The sequence below is a fragment of the Mya arenaria genome, chromosome 11 (assembly GCF_026914265.1).
Source record: "Mya arenaria isolate MELC-2E11 chromosome 11, ASM2691426v1".
Classification (NCBI taxonomy): domain Eukaryota; kingdom Metazoa; phylum Mollusca; class Bivalvia; order Myida; family Myidae; genus Mya; species Mya arenaria.
In genome coordinates, this window is record NC_069132.1 from 35,156,037 (window position 1) to 35,176,683 (window position 20,647).

The 20,647-nt window shown below is 32.9% G+C and overlaps 2 protein-coding genes across 3 annotated transcripts in view; one reads left to right on the plus strand and one right to left on the minus strand.

Annotated features, from left to right (window-relative positions):
• The first annotated feature begins 72 nt into the window (after positions 1-72).
• Positions 73-20,647, plus strand: part of LOC128208171 (maleylacetoacetate isomerase-like) — a 32,409-nt gene continuing 11,834 nt past the window's right edge. For both annotated transcript variants that reach the window (XM_052911588.1, XM_052911589.1), the window contains exons 1-2: positions 73-102; positions 8,634-8,685. In XM_052911588.1, the coding sequence (XP_052767548.1) occupies positions 91-102; positions 8,634-8,685 (64 nt within the window). In that variant the 5' untranslated portion in view covers positions 73-90. The remainder of the gene's footprint in view (positions 103-8,633; positions 8,686-20,647) is intronic.
• Positions 16,190-19,987, minus strand: LOC128208170 (uncharacterized). The gene is made up of 2 exons (XM_052911587.1): positions 19,186-19,987; positions 16,190-17,667 (listed from the first exon to the last, which is right to left on the minus strand). The coding sequence occupies exons 1-2, from the start codon at positions 19,613-19,615 to the stop codon at positions 17,336-17,338; spliced, it is 762 nt and encodes a 253-aa protein (XP_052767547.1). The 5' UTR covers positions 19,616-19,987; the 3' UTR covers positions 16,190-17,335.

Genomic DNA, 20,647 nt, shown 5'->3' on the forward strand with positions numbered 1-20,647 from the left:
TTCCAATACGAGATGCATAAAAATCGCTAAATATATATAATTCGAAAGTAATCATTGTTGGTTGTACTGTATTGTACTTACTCCAAAAACATGGCCGCGAAGGTACACGGAAAGATTCTGTTGATTTATTGTTTTCTGTTCTAATTATTTAAATTTTGGAAGAACAGAGTGCACTTTATGATTTTTTCTTGATTCATTCAGCTTGGCTTTATTGTGAATGTTGTTGACATTACCTAATATTGAAGATTTTAATGAGAAGCGTAAACTGGCAATCGTTCCTGTTGGAACCAAACCGCATAAAATTATTTTTACAAATTACATGTTGAACTATTTGCAGATCTCTACATCACCTTTCAAATTTACTAACATATAGGATAATAACCTGTTAATTTACTTGCACTAAAATGATTGTAACATGATATTTATCACAGGCATCTGAATCATTGTTTGTCACTAAAATATTGTTTAAAACCATTTTGGGTACATACAATGAGATAAACAACACATCTGAAGATATTTAGTGTCTTTGATATACAAAAAAGAAACATAAAATAACTTTAATAGGTCTGTGTTCAGTACTGTTTACACGGGGAAAATTGAAGATTTTAATTTGCTGTACTCTTTCCGACTAAAGAAAAACATGAGAATTTGACATTGAATTATGCTTGTTTGTCTAAAGACAATATAGTTATACCAACATATCGCACACCATTTTAAAGGTAATTGACTCTTCTTTCCATGTCACTTATTTAAAAATGGATTGTTTATATGTTGGTTGAGAAATTTACATAAAACTGGACTCTACCGTGAAATCGGGTAAGTTTGAGTTACATACCTTGTTTCTTTTTTGTATATCAACGACACTAAATATCTTCAGATGTGTTGTTTATCTCATTGTATGTACCCAAAATGGTTTTAAACAATATATTAGTGACAAACAATGATTCAGATGCCTGTGATATTTATATATGATCAAAACATGCTATATTTTAATGATTAAGTAAAACATTGAAATCAAACAAATAGTTGCTTATACTATTATAGCTATACTTGTAATGTTGTTAGCATAGAAGCTCCACTATAGTTCTTTTTGTACACTCTTTGCTTTAAGGATCATTCTCATTAGACCCCTGGTCATTATATTGACTTTATTTTACCAAAAGCTGGATAGTAAGCAGACTAAGTATGTCAACAATCGTAAACTGATAATATGTCTTAATCTGGTATTATACCAGTGGGAGAGTAGTTCTCAGACACAGAGATTTTATCGAGACATTCTCGAATATCTGATTATTGAAGATATTTAAAATAATTTTTATTTAACAATAACAGTAGGGTTTTTCCTGCTTTTTGGGGGGGGTCCAAATTCAGCCCCATTATTCTTGAAGGTATAAAGAACACCTTTAGACATTTTTTTGGCATTGACCTCTCAACCTTAAGAGGTTTGTTGAATAAAAGTTTTGAAAACAAGTTGAACATTATATGAATCAGGTTAGTTTTTTCCCCTTTTTACCAAAATGACACCATTTTTTCTGTATCGAACAGGGCCTGACGCCACCCAGGGTTCTCAAAATGAACCGGCCGCCGGCCTATTTGACTGCCTAAAACCAGAAATCGGCCGGTTAGAATTGTTGTAGAAACCATAAGGTCACATTCTTTTCTGACCTATTTTAATACTGATTATCTATTCTTACTTCGGCTTATGTAAGAGTCTTCAGATTCGAAATCGTATTGGTATGAATTCTCCGTAATTGGCGCATGCGCTGTTACGGTTACCTGTTAGAAGAAAACATTGTCGATGTCAAAAAAGAACATAGACACCCCAATAAAAGTGGCAAAATTACAACCATCAGAGTTGCGCGACCATCTGCTAAAAATAGTTGTTTCGCTACGATGAACACTCGATATCTTCTAATTGGCCGTGATTGCAGATGGGTGTAATCGGTCCAAACACTTGGTAGATCACAGGAGACACATTTTGCTGACTGTATAATGCAAATATTTGGGATATTGTTCGCCGTGTCAATTTTTTCCACGTCCGAAATAAAACTTACATTTTACTCATGATAAGGCTTAGCATATACACAGGCTAGATGGCAGGGTTTAAGACACATTTCATTAATCGTTAAAATAATAAATCCGCAATAATCAATTGTTATTTATTTCGCCTAATGTAAGTCCCATCCCATCACAAACACCTGCGAAAGGATAACTAATTAACACATGTATTGAAATGTGTCGTGTATGTCGGCTGCAGATCAAACACTACACTTTCTGACGTCAGAGCATGAGCACACCACATTTTTCTATTTGATATGCAGCCGACATGTACGACACATTTCAATACATGTTTTAATACCGGTAAGTTAAACTTGAGATTAAAGTCGCGTGGCAATGTATTGTATTTAAAATCTTTCAGTCGAATACCGTATGATCCCATTTTTCTCTAGGCTACTTAACCATCTACCTTGTTTACCGCGTCTGCGTCTAGATTGTAAGATTATCGGAAAAATTATAGTCAATAATCGTCGTGTGAGAAACTTCTAATCACGGCCGAAATGTTTGAATTCACTGCAAATATGAATGAACTTATAGGATTTGCAAAATATGTATGTATGACCGAATTATAAGTGTTTTTTTAATTTATTTTTTCACTTCACTCCTAGAAAAACAGTACCCTTAATGGCTCAGAATGCAAGAAATTGCATTCTTGTTTTAAAAAAAGTCGGGGTGGGGGGGGGGGATGCCATCGGGCCCCCCTAGAAAGCCTGTTACAAATTCAATTTGGCCTGTTCAACTCAAACATTTTGAGAACCCTGCCACCATTCCCATGAAAGTGAGGGAAAAACACTGAATAAACATCAGCTCTTCCTTTGATGAATTAAGGCAAAAGTTATTTTTTTAAATAACATTACTCCATTTTTTGTAGGCTATGAATGTCAATGAGGTGTTGGAGGGGTCAAATTACAGGTCTATAGAAGCAGTTCTTTGATCCTTCCTTAAATAAACAACAAAGCTGGGAATCCCACCCTGAAGCAAGTTTTATTTACTTATTATGTTTAAAGGAGCAATATCTAAACCAGTTAACAATAGATTTTATTCTTCTGTCATGAATAACTAATAAGTATGACATCAGTGGTACAATGGTATCAAATTTTAACATGTTTAAATGTAGAGACTCAACTACAAAGATGAATTATTCCTGACAATGTATAATTTTGTCTGCACAAAAAAATAGTATACTGAAACAAGTGTCTTACCTGACTGTTGTCCATATTTTATGGTGAGCTTTTTGCTTATGTGCACTGAAATCGTGATTCCCGGAGTAGGTTAAATTTGATTTTGTTTTGGAAACAACTAGAAACGTATCATGGAATTCCACTTCATATACATGTACTCCTAATATGCTGAAAAGTGTCAGTACCTGCTGAGACATTTGAAGCACCTGATTGATAATAACCAGGCATTTGATTTGTAACTTCCAAAATGAGGTGAAAGTCCGAGAACAACTGCTGTCTGAGAACCAATTGCCTACTGGTATTATGCCGTACTATTTAATGTGAAATGTCTATTGTTTATGCAAAAATAAACTTTAACAGAACAATATTGTATATGAATATGAATTTTGTGCTCAATTTTATTTTTTATATTGAAGTGCAACCTTGATTTTTTATACTCAAATCCAAATGTGACTAAAACACATCTAATCAAGTAATAAACAGGGAATTCCTCTTTCTCGTGTGCATCTGCTGATATCAGTGTTCTTTAATTTTGGGAATTGGGATAAGGGAGTTAATGCTTTGGAAATATGCATCAATTGACTGAAATTTGGAACTCCATTTTCCAACAAGAATGCTTTAAAATTTTGACAGAATATCAGTAATTAATAAAAAAAAAATAAGAATACACCAACATTCCCACAAAAACAGTTTGTGGTGTCCAATTCTTTTATTGAAGAAAATAAGAAAATGAAGAAATAAATTTAGAAAACCCCATAAAATTGGGAATTGGGTTTTCCACATTTTGGGGGAAAAGTATATGTTTTAGCATTTGAGGTGAGCCTGAGTCTTGGTCCCAAATTGGTCACAAACCCCATCTGTACATATATATTTAACACAATTCCAGCTTAGCCATTGGTTTGTTAACAAATTTTTCATGTGGATTTTAAACAGTTCAATCAGTAGTTTTTATTTAGATATTTTATGGAAAATCTTCTTACTTATATTTAATATCGATTTTTCTACTTGCCCATTGCAATCAGACAACTAGAATGTGAAAAAAGTTGTTCATTTTTACCCATGTTTGAATTGCTAGGGATGATTGAGGAATCATTTCTGTCATGCAGGTTGGCTCATGACTTAGAGAGAGAGAGATGCCAGGATCCAAAAAGTATACATGAAAACATTTTTTATTACTTGGAAACTTGGGTTGCTGATGATAATAGGCATTGGTAATTGTTTTTAAATTCATGTATGCACAGGCGACAGTAATTCTATTTTGTAGCACGCTATATAGAAATATCAACATTAAACATATACAGTGTGTGTATACCATGTGATAAATTACGTCATATATGCTACATCAGAAGGCAGCATTTTGCTTGAAATGAAGACTCAACACCATTTTAAATGAAACAAAGGGCAGTCTATGCTGCTTAAAGAGCCCCGCCTTCGTTTTATTACCGGAATTTGATAAGGTGATAAGTTTCATCGAACACTTTGACAAACCATTTTCCAAACAATTGTTTTGACAGTGCTCCGTCAGACAGCTGTATTGTGAAAAGGTTTGTTGAGGTGTTTTGAAAACTAAACTCTCAATCAAACTCAGGTAAAAGACCGAAGGCCGCGCTCCGTAACCAGCGTAGACTGCGCCATGTTTCATTTAAAATGGTGAAAAAATAGGAGAGTTATCTTTGTTTAATGTCTTCAAATATTGCCTTCAGACATAGCATTTATGATGCAATTTATCAAGTGGTATACACACACTGATGACTCAATTTTTTTTAAAAATCTATAAAAATCACCAAATACATGATTTACAGACGAAGTATCAGATCTGGTTAGTTGCCAAGAGGACAATTTACGGACAATAATCCCCGCTGTGTACACAATTGACCCAAATAAATTAGTTGAGAGTTGTTGTGAGAGTTGCAAACTGTCAACAAAGGGCCCCTATTTCCAATTAGCACTGATGTCAATTAGCGAAGTTTTGATAGCGGTACTTTCACCTAAACAATTCTATTGTTTACCAGTTAGGGACCTTTCACCCAACAATGGACGCTAACAGGCGAACGAGTAGCGACCGTTAAGAGCATTGATTTCTTAATGGGTGTATTTTTGCAATGATTATCACAATTGATTGGTTGATATCTTAAATCAAGCATTATGAATATTAATGAGGTAAACAACAATAATACAGTATGAAGTATTTGGTTCATTATTTTTATGTATGCTGTTTATTTTCGTTCATTGTTATTCTGATTGTTGTTCATTATAAATCTCGATTATCTAGACGCTCGAATAAAACCCGGGTTTAACTTTCCAGCTATATTGTAGCTAATTTGCAGTGCATACTTATATATAAAATCATTAAATGAAATGAAAAAGACAAATTAAAAGCCTGAAACAACATTTGTTTTCCTTTTATTTATTTTTCTGTTAAAGTACATAATGAAAGTCTAATTTAAAGATGAACAATAATTCGACCAACGCATAATATACTTCATGAAGGATACATGTATACATGATCTTTCCCGAATCATATTAATTTTTTCCGAGTAATGGAATACCCGAGTACTCAATTGAAAGATTGTTCGAGTACCAATTTTACTACTCGTTGCCATCCCTAATGTATATATTAAATATGGGTTTGTACGAAGCATAAGAATGTTAGAAATGAACTGTTATAAAGCATTTAAAATAAAGAAATAAGCATGGGCTTTTTTTTAAAAATTTAAATTCATTATAGATTTAATTTATTGATTTGATTTAATAATTAGTTATTTAATAAAAGCGCTTTTCTGAGTCTTGACTTGGACTTGAGGCTGTTCGTAATCATGGCCCCTGGCCTGCTCAATTTGGGAAATTTAAAGCGGAAAAGCTTCAAATTGGGAAAATAATTACATATAATGTATATTAAAGTGCTTTTTTTTTCAAATATGAAATATGGACATTCAATCAGAAATCAACCCAACTTGCAATGATTCCATGTTGTTTTTGTTTTTTTCATTTATTTAATTTTTATCATGGTTTATAGGAGTTTTTATTTAGAAATTTGGAAATGTGTAAACATTTCGAGAAAATAAATTATACTTTTTTCATTTGGGAAGGAGTAGAATTTCTGTCCCTGATAAAAAAAGATGAAAACACACTGAAAGTACTCTCCATAAATCATGTATTCATGGGCATTTCATGTGTCTTTACCTGTGCTGTTTATCTAGCGAATTTTGGGCTGAAATTCGGCCCCATTCCACACCTTCCAAACTAAATATCTTTCCCAAATTTTGTTTTTATCCCCCGCCTATGAAATGGGGAGGGGGATATTGAAATGGCGTTGTCCGTCCGTCCGTCTTTCCTTCCGTCCGTCCTTCCTTCCGTCCGTCCGTCCGTCACCTGTGTTTTCTCAGTAACTAGCCGGTAGAATTTCATGAAACTTAAAATAAATATGAACCACTATACTGGAATGATGCCGGTCCAAAAAAAAATTTGATTGGTCAATTGTACTTGGAGTTATTGCCCTTGATTTTTTGAAAAACTCTCATTTACAGCCATTTCTCAGTAACTAGTTGGTAGAAATTCTTGAAACTTGAAATAAATATGAACCAACATACTGCGATGATGCCTGCTTATTTATATTTTGGATTTTGTAATTTCTATATGAGTTATTTGCCCTTGATTTATTAAAAGATCCATGTTTGCAGCCTTTTCTATGCAACTAGCTGGTAGAATTTCATGACACTTGGAATAAATAAGAACCAACATACTGTGATGATGCCTGTCTATTTTTCTTTTGGATTGGTCAATTTTCCTTAGAGTTATTGCCCTTGATTTATTAAAAAATCATTGTTTGCAGCCGTTTCTCAGTAACTAGCTGCTAGAATGTAATGAAACTTGAATGTTATATGAACCAACATCCTGCAACGAACTTCTTCGGTGAATTTCTACGGCTACATTTTTATCTCAACTATTGAGTACGTTCTCAGCAACGGAGTACTACTACACTTGACAGTCAATGGATAACAATGATTGATGTTTCCGAGTAAGCAGTTTCGGAAAAGACAGTTTTATTTAATCATCCCTCTGATTTATTTCGTTAATTTTTTTTATCATAATGTAGTCCCGGTCGATATTTTATAATTTGGCTCGGAAAGGGATAAACCAATGTGCTTATCTTATTCTTTCTGAGATTTTTTTTAACCTGCAAGCACAAACAAGCCATCAAGCACAAACAAGCCATCGTTGGCGGGGGATATCTTTTCACTGAAAATGCTTGTTAAAATTAGGATATCCTGTTTATGAAGAAGAAATAAAAAAGATCAAAATTGGACAAAAATAGCTGAGTTACCGGTATATGCAATTTTCACATTCAATATGTTATGTTATTGTCTATATGACGCAGCATATTAAAAGTATTTATTCGAATTTCACCTTTTCTGGCAAAATTCCCCTTTGAAGGGCTCTGGACCAATTCCCCTTGACCTGAAAGACAGCCCTGCTTTACGGCGAGATATTAATAAATACTGACAGTCTACAATGTAGTCCTCATTCGAAATATGTAATCTAGTTTGTATTAAAATAACTGTATGAAGTAGGGATGCAAACGAATGGCAAAATTGATATTCAAATATTCGTTAATTCTTTCGAACGAATATTCGAATATTCGATTACCAAAATACATCTTTTAAAATGTATTAAACTATTAAAATGTTTGCTAAAGTAATAGCTGGGGCATTTTAGCCTAACCACTATGCGCGGTGGACCCTGAATTTCAACAAATGAGCCTCTGAAATCCCTCATTTCAGAAAGAAAGTAATACATTATGAACAAAGAAAAATAACAAAGTCTTTTAATTGATATTCCTCTGCCTTCATTTTTGTAAACAACGTGACCTTGGATGGATTTCTGGTAAAACAGCGTTATACCCCAATTGAGGGTCTTTCCGTAGGACAAGCAGCCTCGTTCTGGGCTTGACCTCTACTACATAAAACTATGGAAAAACCAAACCAACTCGGGGAACTAGTTTATTCCTTAATTGGCAAAGGCATTTAAATTTACCGAAAATAATCAATTTTTTTGTGTCACTTGACTTTTAGCCAGTTATTGTAAAGTTACGGGGACTTTTTATAGTACCCGACGATATGTCTTTCAATGACATATGACGCGTGTTTAGTGTATTGTCATCACATTCACACCTCTGGCAGTATAGGCCAGTCGTTGTAAAAACAAGACAAACAAACTTTTAACACATCAACAGAGTTGTAGGCAATAGGTTTATCATTATATTTATTCAACAACAAAACATCGAATATTCGAATAGCCATTTTAACATTCGAATACCAAACGTTTGATCAAATATTCGAATATTCGTCTGCATCCCTAGTATAAAGTAATCATAATGTTTAACTATATTTTCAGCCCATTTTGTATTCCTATTTCCGAAGCTCAGCCTCCTGGAGGGTGCGAATAGGTAAGTCATAGTTTGGTTTTAAGCTTGTCTTTTTCTTTAAGGAAAAAACGTTAAGGTATTGTGATAGCTTGGTGTCGTCTGCTTTGGCGATGGGCATATGCAAGATTTTAACATAGCCATAACTAAAACATGTATGTTGAATGAAATTTACACAAGGAAGTCTTAGACAATAGATAAGAAGGTCTTGGGTCTGTGGTAATGTTTAATTCAAGCCCTGTGAGAATTAAGCCCTTAATACATGATTAAGAGGATATTTCATGATAAGAGCCATCTAGTGGTCGATACTAGTATGAAAATATTGATAAGAAGTAACAGTACAGCGGCAACAATACACATGTAAAAAGGCATAATATTATACAAATACTACTGATAGTGGTGGTAGATCTCTTAAAGGGACTAGACACCAGATGATACCATTGCAAACAAATTGTCAAACACTTACATACAATTGATATCTTAAATTACTGATATATCACATTGATTACAACATATGTATCTTTAGCAGTTTTGGGGTATTTTTCAATTCGAAATTTTCTTGGTTTGTCTACCACCTAAATCAAAAAACCATCGATATATGAATCTGTACTAATCTGGTTACTTTCACATGCTCAAGATATACACTGTAAACTTGGAAACCATTATGCCCTATTTTTAAATGAATAAACTCAGCCGAGACAGCATACTTTAAAGTTTGTATTGATAATTCTTGGCTTGCATGTTTTAGGAAATACAGTAATATACAGATTTTGGGACCATCTGGTGTCTAGTCCCTTTAACATCTTTTACAAGTATCTGTGCTATCTTGCTAGTGAAAAGACAGAGATAATGACCTATGAAATTATCTATTACAAATCATGCGATATATTATCCAGATAAAGAGCTCCAGTTAGGCCATTTTTTTTAAATTTGGTTAGGGTTTCATCCTTTTCAAAAACAGGTAGGGTAGGTCGGCATTTTATTTTTTTTATTTTTTATTTTTGTTTGGCTTTATAAAAGATCGTAATTTTTTTTATTGGCGAATGGTGTTTAAGTGATCTTCTGTATAAAGGGTATTAACTACATACAAAAAAACACTTTCTCACGTATGATAAAATAGCAAAAAAAAAAAAATTGTCGAAAACTGATATAAACTTGGCATAGATGTGTACAATGCATTGAAACTTACTAACTGAAGTACCACATAGTTTACAATTTATTTAAGTTTAGCAGTTATTTCATATTTGTCCATTAAAAAAGATTACTGGGTATGTCTACCAGGTAGAATTCATTCCTTATGCGTGATTGGCTAGTCGGTGTTATCACGTGATATTACCGAGTAAGGTGTATAGCTTAATTATGTAATCCGATTAGAATAAGCCTTTGTAGCTCAGTGAGTAAGATGCTGGACTAGAATTTTGGCGATGCGGGTTCGAACCCGGTCTCCGACACAATTTTTTTTTACATTTTGGTATCTTTTTTTACAATTATGATATCAAAGCGTAACACATGCTATTAGATAATTGTCCTGAGATTCGTTACAGAAAAGACTTTTTTGGTGCCAATCTGTGACACAGTCCCTTTAAAGATGCACTTATAATCCAAAATAAGATGTAGCAAATGTTAATGTTAAAATTGTTTTAATTAACTGAAAAGGATGAATAAATATTGAAAACAATGGTTCTCATGAAGGATACTGTGTTTAATTTGAAAAAAGATGCAGAAAACATGGTATTTCTACCTTAAGAGATGATAGGTGATCACTGTCAATCTTTAAGGACCAGAGTACCAGTCATTTAATATATGTACATTTTTGCTATAAAATACATGGTTACAATCTTGTTATAATACAGTTATCAATAATTTATAATTTTTCATAAATGCATTATTTAACATGTTATTAAAGGTTTAATGTTCAAAATCTATGTTTGTTATACCATATAAGACTGGGAAATTGGGTCCTGATTTTTAACCTTAAAGTTGGGGACCTGTCTTATAAGCGAGGCAAAAGAAATTTAAAAAGAATAGAGTCAGAATCAGGAATATTCAACATACAGTATTCAAATGACTGATTTATTGTCTGTTGATGACACCTCAATAAAAGTGACAAGATCACACCCATCAGATTAAGTTGACCATCTGCTTTGTTTCGCTACGATAAACACTCAATATCTTCTAATTGGCAAACGCTTGTTATTGGTCCAAACACGTTATCACATGAGACACATTTTGCTGCCTTTATAATTAAATGTCGGAAAAAAAACCCTTATTTTTTCCTTACGATTAGGCTTTGCGTATATCATGCAGACAAACTGGCAGGTTTCAATACACATTTCATTAATCCTTACATTTATTTATCTGCAATCATCAATGGTTATTTATTTCTTCTAATTCAAGTCCCATTAACTGCAATCCAAACAAACACCTACCAAATTTTAACTTATTAACACATGTAATGGAATGTGTTGTGTTTGTCAACTGCAGATCAAATGGTACAATTTGTGATGTCACAGCATGAGCTGTGTAAAGATCAAAGGTGCATGGCAATGTGTATTTAAATAGGTCAGTCTTTATGGTATGATCCCAATTTACTATCAAGATTTCGTCTAGGCTGGTTAGAACTTACCTTACCATGGGAAAACTAATAATCAATAATCCTTGTCTGCGGAACTTTAAATCATGGCTGATAAATTTGAGTTTACTACAAATATGAATGAACTTTTGGCTGTATATAAAATACTATACTTTAAATCAATCCTGAACCGCATTTCCTTGTTCTATTACTAACCTACCTCCACATTAGAGAGTTTACAGGTGACATTAAATCGGCATTTTTCTTCAAGCAAATGAACAAATTTAGTTGATAACTGATTGTTTAGCTTGAACATTTTCGCAGACTTGGAGGAATTGAAATGCTGGATTTGCTTTAAAAATTTACCCCTTCTTATAAACGAGCCTAGACAAAAACACCAGATTTCATAGGCAAAGTTAGGGGGTCGTCTTATAAGTAGATCGCCTTATAGTCGAAGAAATACGGTACATGTGTATGTATGAATTGATTTGAAATACAAGTGTCACTTAAAATAAAATTTCATTTTTTTTTTCCAACTGACTTTAACTCGAACCAATTTTTTTTTTTTTAGGCCTGGCCCCGATTTCTCGAAACTTCTTAAGTCTCTTATAACAGGATTAAGCTAAGCTCACTATTTTTGGTGTTCAATAAATTGTATAATATTACCTTCTTTAAGAGTTTTTTATACTTTAGATAGGAATTAACGTTATGATAATCCCAATAAACCATTTTTCAATTATCAAAATTCAATTTAAGTATGTAATTTGGCTTACGGTATTGAAATAAGCTACTTAAGCCTTTTAAGCTTATTAAGAAGTTTCGAGAAATTGGGGCCTGATTTAGAAGCCAATTTGGTAAAAAGATGAAATCTTGCATACCATACTTTATAAACATTACTCAATAAAGAACTGTTTATCTAATATTGCTAAATTTTAAACTTACATGACTATGGGATGTTAAACTGGAGAAGGCATGATACAAATTCAGACAAATGTCGATAAACCGTTTCTACTTTATATTATGAAACAATATAATTTACTTGGGAAGATGTAGTTAAAGATAACTTGCCTCTTCAGGAAGATAATTCATTTTCAGACATACAATTCAAGTGTGACTTGCTCAACAATACAAGCCTTTTGAAGATTTATATTGTTTACGATTCATATCTATTGGACGAACGGTGACAATGATTTGTAGAACATGATTCTTATAGAACATATTGTAACGACCAACAAATGCAAAAGAGGAAGAGGAACAAGCAACAAACTTTAAGTAACAACAATATTTATTTACTAACAGTTTTACAAAAGAAATTACAAATAGTATGTTTATATTTAAATACCTAGAATACAGCAAAATATTCAAAGTTTAAAAGAAGCTTGTTCATTCTAAAACTTCTATACATTGAGTTAATAAAAAAATTCAAGACTATTTTAAACCATTATAGGCCTAAAAAACAACAACATTTGGTTCGGGTTACTCGACCCTACCTACGGAATAGGCGCCGACCCTACCATTTTTATAGTCAGTTTGACAAAAAAAAATGAAAAACCAAAAAAAAAAAAAAAATCTTTTTTTTTTTTTTGCTTTTCAATATGTAGTTTAAAACCTTAATTGCTTATATAGAAGATTACTTTAACACCATTCTCCAATGATGAAAATGACATTCATATACAAAGCCTAATAAAAAAATTAATTAAAAAGCCTACCTACCCTACCTATTTTTGAAAAGGATGTAACCCTAACCAAACAATTTTTTTTTTTTAGGCCATATCATTGGGGAAAAATCTTAAATGAATCAGGTCAATTAAGTGACCTTTCAATGGAACTTGCTTATTAAACAATATAGTAATGATATTTAAATACATATACAAATGTACATGCAACTGTATGAAAACAGGAGACTATGTTTTTCGAATAATTGTGTAAATATTCGTTTTGTATGAGTTTGTAATATGCTTAAAAAAATAATTTTAAATTGATTGTCTGTGATTTGGATGGCGTATTTTAGCAAACATTCTTATCTGTAGTATTCAAGAAGATTTATGCTGCCATATATAAACTATTTTTTGAAGTATAGCCAATTGTACACAACATATTACTCAAAACATGAATGTACAAGTATTGCTTATTTGCAACTCATTGCAAATAAACAAGAAAAATAAATGCTATCTAACATCAGAATATACAGTTTACTCCAGTTGATTTTACCTAATATCAAAGGGGCCATTTAACAGTCCCTCCCACTTAGAAAATAAGTTTAGTTTTTTCCCTAACACATGTCGGTGGATCAGTAGATTGGTTGCTCTGTCCGTCGGTAGACCAAAGCTTGTCCGAGTGATAACTGAACAATTCCTGGATGTATGGTCATTAAACTTAATATAAATGTTGGGCCTGACCAGTAGATGATCCCTATTGATTTTGGCATCATCAGGTCAAAGGTCAAGGTCACAGTGACCTTTAAAGCGAAAGGGTTAACAAAGCTTCTCCAAGTGATATCTCCACCATGACTGGACCTATGATCACCAAACTTGACATGGGGGCTGGGCATGACCGGTAGATGACCCCTATTGATTTTAGGAGTCATTAGGTATAAGTCAAGGTCACAGTGACCTTAAAACCTTGAATGCGAAATGGTTGTTCGAGTGATAACCCAACAATGCCTTCACCCATGGCCCTCAAACTTGACTTGGAGATTGGGCCTGACCAGTAAGGCCAGAGTTTTTTTATCTTTAGATTTACGGGAGATTTTTCAAAAAGTTGGGTAAGGAGGAGGAAATAAAAATAAAAATAAAATGCATAAAATGTCCCGAAGGAGAAATAAATAAAAATAAAACGGATTTTTCTCCGATTTTTTTTATTTTTTTAAATCTTCTTATATCATGAAGACAAAACACACCTTACTTGTGTCAGCTATTTCATAGGCTGAAAAAAGGGTGATAGATCACCATAAAGTTTCAAAAGCATAATTATAAGATCCTTTTAATGACTGAAAATATTGACCTCAACACTGTGGAGTTCAAGCGCTCATTGAAATTAATTGTATATATTTGTTCGAATGCATCTATGCATATGAGGTGCATATATTATCAACCCATGGATTTTATGAAACAGGTCAGTGTAATAAAGAAGTTTAAATGGCCATTTCTAACCTTTTGCCCACAGTATAAGCATATCCTTTCCATTGTGAAGTAATCAAACATTGAACAAAGTTTCAGACACGGTATAATAAGGAGGTCGAATGTGTTTTTAACGAAATAGTACCGTGACAATTTACCGTGATGTGGTTTTGATATAGAAAAAATAACCCAAAAAAGTCGACGCCCTGATGGAAATTCTTCTTCACTTCAAAGTTTGACAGGGCTTACGGATACACAGACAGTCAAAATCTACATTTATGTACTTCACCAAAGAAAATTCGGGAGCATTAAGATAAATTTGACAAGTGTTATATGTTTCAAAAAACCAGGTCTAAGAACTGATTTTAGAATCAGTCCTGAAAAATATCCTTCTAATTCCAGCTATGCCCGTTGGCAATAAGCAACAGATAAGTTTGACTTCTTGCACTGACTGCCAGATATCTTATGTTCAGATTTTTTGTTTTATCGGAAACACACACTATGTTATTATTACATCATTTTCAGTACTCTATAACGATTTAAATTCTAAATCATTATTAAACTAATTAACAACTACGAATATCACGATACCTTGTGTTTTTCTCTTCAAATATGTGATCGTGAAGTAGTGTGTTCAATGCTCCCCAGAGTCAAATTCAGAAAAAAATATCCATTTTGACTATGATGAACACGATATCATTTTGCAGTTTCTGTTTGTCAGAAGCTATACATTTTTGCACTGTAATCCAATTCATCCTTGTTAATCTACGACGTGCGCCAACGACTTTTAATAGACAAAACAACCAAAGAATTTCTGTCTCCTTATTTTGACCGGAAGTTTCGCAATCATTCCACGAAACGCGAACAACATACTGAATTTATAAAAAAAAATCACAATAAACACGCTTTAAGTTCTCCATGGTTTGATTTAACTAATGAAACATAAACATCGGAACGTTTTTGTTGTAAAACATTTCTATATAGCTGCAGAAATTGCGAGAAATAAGGGGTATGACAAAAACTACTTTCACTTTTGACAGGCCGTTGTTATGGTAACGGGTACCTGTTCTGTTTCCCCGCGTATTTCCGACTGGTTTACGTGGTTTGTGCAGTAAAAAGACCTATAATTAATGACAATTGGTACACCAGTTGGTTCTGGGATATGGGTTATAGAACACTAATTTTATTTTCTTCTTAACATTGGAGCAACGTTCGTCGGAAAAAATAAAAATAAAACTACGAAAATGAATTTTATTTTTATTTGGGTTTTGCAATATTTAGGTACGGCGCTCCCGTAAATCTAAAGATATAAAAACTCTGGCCTAAGGGTCAAAATCAAAATGGGTCATTGGGTCAAAGGTCAAGGTCACAGTGAACTTGAACACAAAATAGCTTGTCTTGGTGATAACTCAACAATGCCTGTACCCATGGCCCTCAAACTTGATATTTAGGTTTGGGTGACCTCTTGATTTGGGACACATCTGGAAAATCGTGATATCAGAGCTCGACATAGCGAGGTTGGACTGTATGTTATAATGTATCACATCAAAACTCCTAATCCTTTCTTAACCTTCTATGATACACTAAATCTATATTCTACTCTATCTAGTATAATATAATTATAATTCTTGGGCACTGGACAGACATTTTCAGTGAATTCAGCTGTGCTGGAAATTCCCCAATGCCAAATGAGTCATGTGCGACATTGCGCCATTTTTTTCTTCTTTTATTTCATGGTTTATGAACATTACGTTAAGTCATTTTAAAAAAAGCGTAATTGAATATATGATAATTCTTAAATTTTATTTAAGAATGAAAGAAAAGAATCATTAAAACCTTTTTGAGGTCAACATTTATCTTAAATAACCCGCATCATAACATGGGTAAGCAACATTGCTTTTTGATGAATTGAACAAGAGAAATGTGTTATGTACATCAAATTTACATTAGTGGATCTTTTAAGGTATGCAAGAAAAAAAATTAATTCTGTGATTCTGGTCTGAATCTAAAATTTTACCTCAGGAAACCTCATTATCGTCTTACACACATTATCAGTGTCAGATGTTTTGTTTCAGACTGGAAACACATGATAGATACAATATTAAAGAAAGAAATGGTTTCGCCTGTTTTTAAAAGCTAAAATCCGACATTCAGAGAAAAAGAAATAGGAAAATGTTCACTTTGGATTAACAATGGGAAGAGGTTAATGTCCAACTCATTTCTTTGTATTTACACTTGAAAAGCTAGAATCAACATGATTTTACAATAGCTTTGTAAACAATAGTACCGATATTGTCAGGAGACGGAACATAAATCAGCTTTAATTGTGTTCAGTTTTCATCCACCCAAAATACCAGTTACAAGTGACTTGGACTGGAATACTTTACCAGCGCACAATTTTGTTCTTGGTCCTTACATTAACTTTCTTTGCCATAGTATTTTCAATCCTTTATTCATTATAATGAAACACATAGTGGCTCTTTTCTCTTATCTGATGCTAAATTGGTCAGGAATACTGACCACAATTTCTCGAAACTTCTTAAGCTTAACAGGCTTAAGTAGCTTATTTCACTTAGCCAAAATACATACCTAAATTGAATTTTGATTAATGAAAAATGGTTAAATGTAATTAACAAACAAATAATTCCTATCTCTAGAATAAAAACTTTTAAAGAAGTAAATATTATGCAAATCATTGAAAAACAAAAATTGTGAGTTTAGTTTAATCCTGTTATAAGAGACTTATGAAGCCTGGTGTGATATAAAAGTTCAGATAACCATTATTTTAATCCAAGTATTCTGTATAAACATTGAAAGGATTTCTTAAGCGTACTTGCTGAACAAAATACAATTAAGACGAGAAAAACATGTTTTGCCTGAAATCCAATACATTTCCAATTATTATACACTCCATCTATAAATAGTAACAATCCATTGAAGCTATTTTGAAACCATGCCTTGTAAAAACCACACTCAGATACAGTCACAGGGTTTTATCTTTTGATTTTTTGTTTTCATATAGCTGTGTACACTTAAGCACAGATTTCTGAATAACTTTGGCAGTTTTTTCATCCTTACACCTCATTTCAATGTTGCCCTCACTGTGCGGACACTTTCGTCCAACCTCAAAATAGAATATTCCAGATTTGTTTCCATATCGCCGTATCCATGTTAACTGGTATGTGAAAACGCCGTTTCCAGTCGATGGTTCTTTTACAGTTATACCTCTCACGTGAATGAACAAGATTTTTTTGCCCACTACTTTACACTTTTCTGCAAGTGGCGTGCTTGCTATGTCAACTATGAAGTTGTATCCTGAAATAATGAAATCCATTGGTTAAAAGTTCATGACTGTCTTTCTTATTATAAAGTGAATTTTTGACCGAAATTTGGTCTTATTCCTCGTTAAAAATTGCCATTAGGCTGTTCTGTTCATTTAAGCATATTTTTTTTTATCAAAATATGACAAAAGTAAGCCATATATTTTTTCACCTGCAATATGGTGTCAATAGAATTAAGTTATTATGTTATGGTTATTTAAGGCGTAAAAAAATGTTTGTTTCCGGTTTCTTGACCTACCCTATTGTTTTACTGCAACTATATTTTTTTATTACCCTAAGAGGTTTTTTTTAATCACTTGTTTGAATTTTTAGCTCAACTACTCGAAGAATGAGGAGAGCTATACTTTTACTACTCGCCAGGTCCTTAAAGCTGCACTCTCACAGACTGAACGTTTTGACAACTTTTTTATTTTTTGTCTTGGAATTAGCAAATTTTTGCGTAAATATCTGCAAACTAGTGATATAAGACTGTTGACAAAAGATTAGATCACAGATTTTCATATTTCCTCTCCAAAATTGATGGTTTATGCATTTTTCTTAAACCGTTAGTTACGGTTTAAGCCATAAAACATTTTTTGAAACAGAAATATGAAAATCTACGATCTGATTTTTTGTCAACAATCTTATATCATTGGTCTGTGACAGTGCAGCTTTAAACCTTGTGTAAGGTTTAACTGTTTTGCATGTTAGCACCTTCAAGTCAGTGTCTCAGAAAATACTTCATGAATTGCATTGAAACTTAATTTTTGTGTTGCTTATTATTCAACCTACCTGGTTTAAATTGTGAAGTAAGATAAAACTACCGTAATTTGAAATTGATGCAAATAATGGGTCTTAATTATTTAACTTTCTTTACTTAAAATTCTGGTTTTTCAAGTAAGCACACATCTATAGGTTTATATATCAGCACCTGCTTGATGTATTGCATTGAGACATTATTCAACAGTACTCAACCATCTGACCTAATTGGATAACCAAGTTTGATAACTCTATTTTGAATATAAGGCAAATTATTGCCCTTTATTTTTGGTCTTAGAAATTCTGGGGAAGGGTTTGCAAACAAATCTCAGCAAACACATCATGTATTGCATTGAAACTTTATACATTCAAGTATGATAACTCTACCTTGCATATAATGCATTTTTCCCCTTTATTTTTTTAATGGTTTGTTTTTTATAGTGATCCATGCTCGTTTCAACAAAAAATTTGCAATTATTTTCCAATGATTGTGAAACTGGTTATAACAACATTATATTAATCACTCGCATTGGCATGATTTCATGCGAGAATGTGGTTGTGTGTTGTATAGGAAACCCAAAGGAAATCCCACTTGTCCAGCTTGCTGACCAAAAGCCAAATTTACATACGCCCAGGCCTGGAATCATACCTTAGTCACCTAGGTGAGAAGCTAGAGGGCCAAACATTGTGCCAACCAGATAACCTTTGTTTTAATTGAAATATCATTAAATATGTTAATTAAATAATTGTGTACCAATGTTGTCCTCCATGTCTGGTGCATGTAAGTCAACAATTTCGTAATCATGAAGGTCTTCTTCCGTGATGGGCACATCTTGATTCAAGTACGGCGGATCAGAAGGTGTTGTGTCGTCGTAAGCATGATTTCTGTGCATCCTTGGTTCAGGGCTGTATTGGTTTTTAGGGCGACAACCCGTGGGTGAATTAATAAGAGACCCAATCTCGTCTTTGTCTGCGAGTGTCATTGGTGACTTCGGGTATTCCATAATTTCTCTTATTTCGTGCCCTCTATGTCTTTTCTTAGCCGTATGAAGAGCTGCGCAGTCTTTACACAGACGCTTTGAACATTCCTGGCAGTAAAAGGCACCTCCAACTTTTATTTTTCTCAACGCGCATTTATAACAATATGATATCTCCATATCCCTTGAAAGATTTTCATTTGCCATATTGACTGATTGTTACAATCTAGAAAATGATTTAAAAGGTATTATCCGAACTTTTGTACAAATATTTTTTCCTTATGGTAGATAAAACATAGAATAGTGCGCACAGATTTGCATATTTATTTATGCACTTGTTTTTTGTTTACACCCAAACGTTTCAAAGTCTTTTATATTTCTCAAAGTAGTAAATCTTGCTTTTAAACTTCCTCATTAATCGTATATATTTTCTTCACGTGAGCATGCTCTTCTCTATTGATATAGAGGGCTGGTCTATTATCTTTCAACTGATTTCTGTATCAACACAGAGGATTTACCTTTTTAATCTTTTCATATTTTAAACTCTCTTTTTGATCCTTTAAATATTCACATTTTTCACATTTTAAAATTATCAATTAGATCATCATGCATGTTTACCTTATGTTCAACCTATGTAATTAAACTGGTTTAAAGATATATAATCTTTGGCCTCTATTATATATTTGTTTTTGTAATTTTATTTCATAATTTAAAATGTGACTAAAATAGGAAGTAAAATTGTACTGATATATATATTTATTATATATATTATATATAATACAGTTTGCATAAATTATTGTGGTTCATGAAATGTAGTAACGAATATTTGAAGCTACCTATGTATTGATTTGTCCAATTTTTTAAACTGGAATAAATTCTTAAATGTTCCTTATTGATAGAGACACGGAAGTTTTAGTTGTCATTTTTTTTTTTACCTCTCTTCCTTCATTTTCTACATAATACATCAATAAACTACAGCGATGATCTCATTCACAGAATGATATGAATACAGATTTTACTTTTAGATTGGTAACATTTTAGTTAATGGCGTTTGCCCCATTGCTTTGTTTACAAAAATGTTAACGTAAGGACAACATAACGTTACCTTTTTAGCTCGACTATTCGAAGAATAGGTGGGCTATACTACTCGCCCCAGCGCCGGCGTCAGCGTCATGTTAAAGTTTTAGGGCAAGTTGGGATTTTCACTTATAAGTCCAATACCCTACATTCAATTGACTT

Coding starts and splice junctions, on each gene's coding strand:
- LOC128208170 (XM_052911587.1), bottom strand. CDS start 19,615: ATGGCAAATGAAAATCTTTCAAGGGATATGGAGATATCATATTGTTAT. Junction 17,668..19,185: donor AGACATGGAGGACAACATTG/GTACACAATTAT, acceptor TCATTATTTCAG/GATACAACTTCATAGTTGAC.